Consider the following 7,830-nt stretch of genomic DNA (forward strand, 5'->3'; position numbering starts at 1 on the left):
TGTCCATAACGAAAACATGCATTTTAAAGTAAAACAAAAGAAATAATATCGTGAAGCCAACCAAATAACTACTGATATATTAAATTTTGTGACTGTTCAATTTAGTCGGGTCCGCGATATCACTTTTGTTGAGTTTCAGAACGCGACATTACATTATTATATTCTGTGCTCCAACGCACACTGCTTTGATGTTAGGAACACACCTACATTGCTTAGACAACAGTGAACTTTATACAATAGCAATAAAGCTCAAATTGACTCTACGTATTAGTTAGAAAACGTTTGTATGGGAAATAGAAAAATGCTGTTTTGAGGATTTTCCCGGCAATTATTCGAATTTTTCTCACCTTTTAAACCTTCCCTAGACCTCCACGAATAATTCAAGACCAAGATAAGATAAATCCGTTCAGCCGTTCTCGAGTTTTAGCGAGACTAACGAACAGCAATTCATTTTTATATATATAGATAATGGGCGTATAATCCTTTGGTGATAACTCTGACCAACCAATTAGGGTAAATTAGATAATGAAATGTTGTTCCCGACAATATTTGACACTGCGCAGTCGAGAGTAAAGAATGTAAAAAAGGAAAATTCTGGAATAACTTTATCATATGGATATAATTGAAAATAAAACTCCACACATTGGTATCTAGTTTATTATTAAATAATAAGATAGGTAACAATTTGCTTCCTAACTAATAAAAGGCTATTTCGCATTTTCACAAAATAAAGCTAGATATGAATAGCATGTGGTCTTACACGGTCTATTGTTCAAAATATTTTTAAGTATATTAGATATGTGGCCATCTGTGTAGTAGGTACCATAAATTCTCTCAGATTCAGTAATATTTTATGGAGGTTTCCCTTCTACAAAAGTCTTAAGCTATTGGTTGTTCAGTATCGTGTTTTAGTTAAATTTAGATTTTAATATTTCAATTACTATCAAGTAATTACGATAATTATATTAATATATATTACTTATATATTTTTAAACATAGTTTTGTACCACACAATAAATAGATAAAAGGTGGATTTAAAAGACTGGTCATCGAAAAAGAGTGTCATGAATCATCCCACCATAAAATGCTGCCTGGTCGCAAAAAATGCTATCACTATGCACCGTCAAATACCACGCTAAATGCTGGGGACGCAAACTTTTGAACTTCAATTTGAAAAAAGAATTGTAACATAACAGTTTTAAATATTTTTATCCTCTGAACAGCCTTGGGAACAATAACATTAGATCGTTAAAATGCAAATTTATATTTAAAAATAATTTCCAAGCAAGTCTCTTCAATATCACACGTTCTATTATATAACACATTTACAAAAAAAAGCATAAAAATGATATTAATATTTTACTACAATTTTAAAATAGATTGTAATTAAAAAGTCTTATTTTAAATTTGCACATCAATGTTTTTATAGCGAAAGCCGAAAGCGTGCTCGTTCACTGGGAAGTGGGAAGTTATATAAAATGTTTTGTTTAAAACTTGATTTAATTAATTCGATCAGTGATTGAGCTGGAATTAAAAATGTTTACACTAAAGTTCTGCACATCAAAATTAATTCCAAATATAAATTTACCCTTCCAATTGATTAATGTAAGACTAATAAGTGATTAGTTGTATCTCTCTCATTGTTCATTTCTAAGCACCAAAATGTAAGAGACAAAATATAAATTCAAAAAGTGTTTACAACAGTAATTACATTTTGTATGTAATACAAGCATTTGTATTCCATATAGACAAATATCGGACAAACGCTCATGACATGTGTGTAGTTATTCAAGATTTTTATAGGGATACACCAATGTGACTCCACTGCACCTGTTAATAAGCAAAGTGGGGTCCACATAGAGTGTTATATTATTGACGAGAGATGGTTATCCCTCGTATTATGTTTCTTTGAAACCGGATATACACAGGCTGATCCCGGAACGCAACACACGTAGGCCATCATAGCGAGTTTTACGCCTTATGTACGGTGGTCATTCGAACGGATTCAAATCCTTTACCACCAGAAAATCAACATCATAGTTCAAAGTCATAGCTTTTGGAGACTAAGGGAACTGTGTTTTTTTTTTATTTGCCGTCTAAGAATCTGCGTAGGCACATCCGAAATACCCTGAGGTTGGCATTGCTAAGGGATGACGTCAGATGGAGGGTTCGTACCTAACTTCAAGGCGGCTATGACAGCAGCTTTATTGGAAATGCTAAATCAATTACAAGACTGATATTCAAACATAATTAAGCACAACAATAATACATTGAATTGCATTTTAGGTCAACTATAGTGTACTTATTTTATTTTCTGAAGTAAAATTTAGATCAAAATGTAAATTATTACTTAACGGAAAAAATATATAAATAATTACAATCGCTAACTTCAGATCTATAACCAAAATGGACCAATCACGATGAGTTTTGACATGCCTACAGATAATTTTGATTAGATATTCTCGAAATCGATCGAAAGGTAGAGATTGAGATTATTTACCGATTGTGGCTATGTCAATGAAAAACAACATTGTTTATAATTTACCAAGATTGAGTTTACATTAGCGAAGAAGCATAATTAAAACAAACAAACGCAACAATATTAATTACATTATGTACTATTAGCACATTTTCATATGCATTTTATACATTACATATAGGATTTATATTTAAACACTGAATTGGTATAAATTCAGTAAATCCTATGTATATAGTGGTGTTGGTATAATTAACATTAAATGCAAAGTCGGTAGGATGCGTAGCTCGTCAATATTGTAATGGAAAAAGTAGCTTCAATAGTTAAAGATATAAGGTGCAGTATCAATAATAATCAAATTATATCCTTTTAAAGTTTTCATTGATAAGTAGCTAATATGGTGAATATACGTCATCGCACAGACGTGGAATGGCTACAAATAACATTTATAAGGAATTTATCACATATGCCAAAGCGAATATACCATTGTATGTGGACCCCGACATTCCGCGGGGTTTATAACTTTCAACAACTAAATATATTTAACATACGTACAATTTCATGCAAAATAAAATAACTAGCCAATCGCATTTGTTTTAATAATTTATTCAGGTACCAAAACTTTTAAATCTTATCATACAAGGAAACGGCTCGTTTCTGTTCTAAGCCTAACGATACAAAAATTAATCCCCAGTTGGATACAAAGAAACTATTATTTTGACAACGTAAAAAAATACAAAACATACCGCACTAATGTCATGCATGAAAAAACACGTATGCGTGAAACGGAACGTATGTCACAGGTCCACGCACAAGGAAGCTGGCAGTAGATCAGTTTAGGACAAGTCTGTTCGCGAGTTCATCCGCCACTCACGAGTAAGAAGTCACATTTAGCTTCGCGAAGTAGTCCAGGAGACCTTGGAGGCGTTTCTTGATTCGTTTCTGGTCGTCGAGGGTGCAGCCGAGGATGGCCGTCTCGAAGTTCTTGTCGGTGCCGGAGGTGGGGTCGGGCTGGGAGGTGCACGCGTTCATGTACGTCTGGCAGCGCGAGTGCGCCACCACCGCGTCGTCGTGCACCGACATCACCAGCTGGTCTATGTACATGTTCACCTGGAATGGACAACGCAATTCATAATGCATAAATATAACATGCGCAAACTCACGCCAGCGCAATTAATGCGTACATGGTTATATCGTCCGAAAATGTGTTAGGGGCAAGTCTGTATCGGCACATTCCAGGCTCCGCGCTAATATTGAACATAACAATCCAATATCACTTCAAGCGTCCCGGAGATCGCATCAAAGAATTCAACAGCACGGTTTTATCGCAATACAACTACGCCACCGAGGCAGTCATAGCAGGTATGCTTTATAATAATATTTTCAGACTTTTTGATCGAATGGCACCAATATAATAGCTTAGGTTTCTGAGGGGGTAAATAGATTACCGTCTCGATGGCGTAGTTGTATAACGGTTCGACTGCAGTGCTGAGGTTTCGCGTTCGATCCCCGTTTCGGGTGCGTGTGCATGTGCGTGTGTGCGGGTGTGCACGCGCATTTGAACGTGCGTGTGTACGCGCGCTTTTGAGTGTGTGTGTGCGCATTTGTGCATGGAAAACTGTGACTTTCAAAATGGTAAAATTTATGGAATCTTTTTAATTGTTCCAAAGCTTACTCTTATCAATTAAAAAAGTTACAATATTAACGTATAAACAAAACATAAAATATTTAACACTTAACTACAGTACAAATAAAAATGTTTTTAATAGTTAAGTAAAAAAACCTTTATCTCTGTGGGTACGCGGAAGTAAACGAATATAATCGAAGTAACTATTATTGAACGTGAGTCAACTCCGTGACTCTAATTAATACGCTTTGTTTCGATATAATTACGTAATACTGTGTATAGAATATAGTGTAGTTGCCAATTAAAATACTTAACTCTATATTTATGAAATTCTTTTCCATTAGATGTAGATATTGTGTTTTTATGGTCTGTCTGGTAAGTGGTATGCAAGATCAGATTATTGCATAACATCATACCACTGTGTGTGTAACGTGTCCTGTTCTACCGTCGGTATTTTATTTGATGGAATGTCATGCGCATACGCACATACCTTTGCTTGAACACCGGTCTACATAATAGCAGATTGTTAAAACGAAATTTACAGCTCAAATATTAAAGCCACTTCAAAAACAACTACAAACTCAAGAAATAACTTCAATACATATATGATCATTATACTTGAGTCAATGCTTAATTTAAATTAAATATTGCTTTTTTATAAGCTTAATTCTTAATGTATCTGGTTACCTTTGCTGACAATTTACAATAATGAAAATATTAGCTCTCAGAGCTAAAATGTGTATGTTTACACCACAGTTACCTGATGAAGCGCCTCCTCCTGCTGGGAGTCGCGGTCGGTGCGCACGGCCACCTCCACGGTCATGGCGCGCGCGAGGATGCGGTCAGCGTACCGCGTGATGTCGTCCTTATCGCCTGCAAACATTCAAAATATTATATCTCTTGTATTAAATATTAATAATATACTTAATATCAAAATATTATGAAATTAACTTGTAATTTGGAAACAAAAAAAAATTGTCATGCCCTAATGCTACTACTAATATTTTGAAAGAATTCTTCAGAGCAGCAACATCATATACTCAGTCATAATTACACTCACACACACATGTTTGCCATTAATAACAAAGTAAACAAAAAATCTGAAAGTAAACCAATATTTTTGGCAAAAATATTCATTATCTGTGAATAATTTTGGCAGAGATAAATATGAGTACCTACATAAGTGATTTCTTTTAATAAAGCAGTGTCATGATGACCCTGTATAACATTCTTACATTCTGATATGTCTGTGAGTAGTTCTGAGTGCTTGATACTGTCCAGGGTGGAAAGCAAGGAATCCTTCTCTTCTTCAATGCGCACAGTGTCTTTCCGGAGCCTTTCCACTCGCATCTCCACCTGGTCTAGCACCGCAATTAACCTACAGAAAAATTTACTATGTATTTCGCCTTGATAGAGGTTTATAAATAACAAAAGGAAAACTGACTTACTATTTAATTTATTTTTAAAGAATAAACCTATTTAAAAAAAATGTAAAGGTAAGGTAGTTCAGTAAGCATTGTATTTTATACACCATTCACCAGCAACACATAATTTTGTCATACTATGACGAATTTCTACAGTCCACAAGCATTTATAAATCATAACTCTAGAGGATATTTGACGAAACTTTTAAAAGATGTAGTAATGGGAGTACAAATGGACAATTTTTGCACTTATATCCAATCTTACTGCATTAATGATTTCATTTGTTAACACTAATGCTAGAGTTCAAATAATAGTAGTTTTACTTTTTTAATTTGATCACTGCATTCATTGTAATGATAATAGTAACAATATATATTAAGGATAAAGACCACCTACAGATTACAGATACAGATTTGATACAAAAACTATTAAAATTTCAGAGAAACTGAGAAATCTCGACATTGTTTATCTGATTTAATAATGTAATGTTTTTTATGCATCACCTTGAAACACTTTACATTCATCTAAATCACTTTAGAACTAAAATTACTTATGTTCCCATTTAATGTTTATAACTATGACTTTTATAACAAATTACTGCTTATACTGTGTAATCTATACTTACTGAGTTATTAATGTTTGAATAAATTCAATGCCATGACCCTTTATGTCAAGTTTAAGTGAATATTACATATACATTTTGATAAACCTTCAAGTGAAGCTATTTTAAATACAATTAAGCATGCTTTTTTAATTTTCGTTTCATAAATTTATCATTCACATGGTCAAGTATTCACTATACCGCATGGTGAAGAATAAAAATAGTTAACATGTTTATAAAACATCAATAATTCTAAACCACTGGCCCACTACATTGCAATTAGAGTAATGCATGTCTGTTGCAACACCAAATATATGTTTATAGATACAATAAATGCCTGTGTACATACTTATCAGTTATAATCTACGAAATGTACACTCATAGGAATGATATTATATTCGCCACACAATGCCAATTAAATTAAAAGCTATAATTACCTACATAACTATACGTGTAGAATACCATGTACGGACATTCCCCTCGTGACTAATCGAATACTTTCATGGTAGTCATATAAAAAAAAACATGAATTTATAGACGTGCTCACGAATTTTGCGGCGTGGGCGATAGCGTACAACTTTTTATAAGTAGAACGCTTGTTCCATGACCAATTTTGGAGCTTACATTTCATCAGCACTAATGACCATCGTTATTCTTTTCATGGCATTATTTACAGTAATAATTACCTGTCTTTCGGAGCTTGCGGCCCCAGCGCCGAAGACTCGTCAATCAGCGGTAGCCGTGAAACTTCAGCTGGATAAGCTAGTTCAAGGGCAAACTGATCCACTTCCATTTTTAAAAACGTCTATCTACCACTAAATTGAGTTAAATACGTAATAAACAAACTATTTTCACAATTTCACGGTATTAGAAACAAAGCATAATTATTTTTCTTAGAGACGTCAAAGATCAAAGTAACCAAAACAAAATTGATTGACGTTTCTCTGCAGTCTACCCATTGAGTCTACCGAGTTTTCAGAATAATGCACAACTGTCATTACTGTCAAAATGGAAATAGAATTATAGAGGACGTTATATTCTTTTGATATGGAAAATAAGATCGAAGCTCTATTGAAATAGAACCTATTATTAAATGACACGTACACTTAATAATATTAGAACATAGACAATATTATATACATTTTTCTGATATAATAGCGTGGACTGCCTTTATTATGGCAACTTTGTTTTTATAAGACAAGCATCTCTTCAATTTCTGCACTAAGAAGCGCCTTAAATGTTACAGCCACTCCCTTTTGCCTGGAAAGGCCATTACAGTAGCTACCTATCAGACAGTACCATAGTGCTCAAATATTTCTTTTCTAATAATTATTTGTAATTATTACACCTGCAAGAGACATTCGCAATACCAAGGGAAACGCAAACGTAGCTCGTCAAAACTATTAAGGAATGGAATACGGTGGCTTGTTGAACACTGGCCTCTGAAATTTTTACAAAGGCATCAAAAAATAAAATGGAATGTAAAACACACAAAGTTTTCTTTACAAATATTTTATTTATATCTTATATTACATCTATATTATTAAAGTAAGCATTTGTAAACGAAAACAATAATATATACTTTTTTGTAATAACTAATATTTTCAATCTGATTTATATATAACATGTGAGTTTGCGTTCATTAACTATATTAGGACGGACGTCACGACGTCAATATTGTTGAAAGGTGAATTATACAAA

At 33.5% G+C, this 7,830-nt stretch overlaps 1 protein-coding gene across 1 annotated transcript; it reads right to left on the reverse strand.

The window, feature by feature from the left end:
• Positions 1-641: 641 nt before the first annotated feature.
• On the reverse strand, positions 642-7,125 carry LOC115447352 (BAG family molecular chaperone regulator 2). The gene is made up of 4 exons (XM_030174378.2): positions 6,816-7,125; positions 5,339-5,481; positions 4,864-4,976; positions 642-3,586 (listed from the first exon to the last, which is right to left on the reverse strand). The coding sequence occupies exons 1-4, from the start codon at positions 6,920-6,922 to the stop codon at positions 3,347-3,349; spliced, it is 603 nt and encodes a 200-aa protein (XP_030030238.1). The 5' UTR covers positions 6,923-7,125; the 3' UTR covers positions 642-3,346.
• Between the last annotated feature and the right edge of the window lie 705 nt (positions 7,126-7,830).

The sequence above is a fragment of the Manduca sexta genome, chromosome 16, assembly GCF_014839805.1.
Source record: "Manduca sexta isolate Smith_Timp_Sample1 chromosome 16, JHU_Msex_v1.0, whole genome shotgun sequence".
NCBI classification, from domain to species: Eukaryota; Metazoa; Arthropoda; class Insecta; order Lepidoptera; family Sphingidae; genus Manduca; species Manduca sexta.

Excerpts from the sequence above, each read along its gene's own strand:
- LOC115447352 (XM_030174378.2), bottom strand. The coding sequence starts at position 6,922 with ATGGAAGTGGATCAGTTTGCCCTTGAACTAGCTTATCCAGCTGAAGTT. Across the intron at positions 5,482-6,815 it reads CCGCAAGCTCCGAAAGACAG|GTTAATTGCGGTGCTAGACC; the intron begins GTAATTATTACT and ends ATTTTTCTGTAG. Across the intron at positions 4,977-5,338 it reads ACTCACAGACATATCAGAAT|GCGATAAGGACGACATCACG; the intron begins GTAAGAATGTTA and ends GAATGTTTGCAG.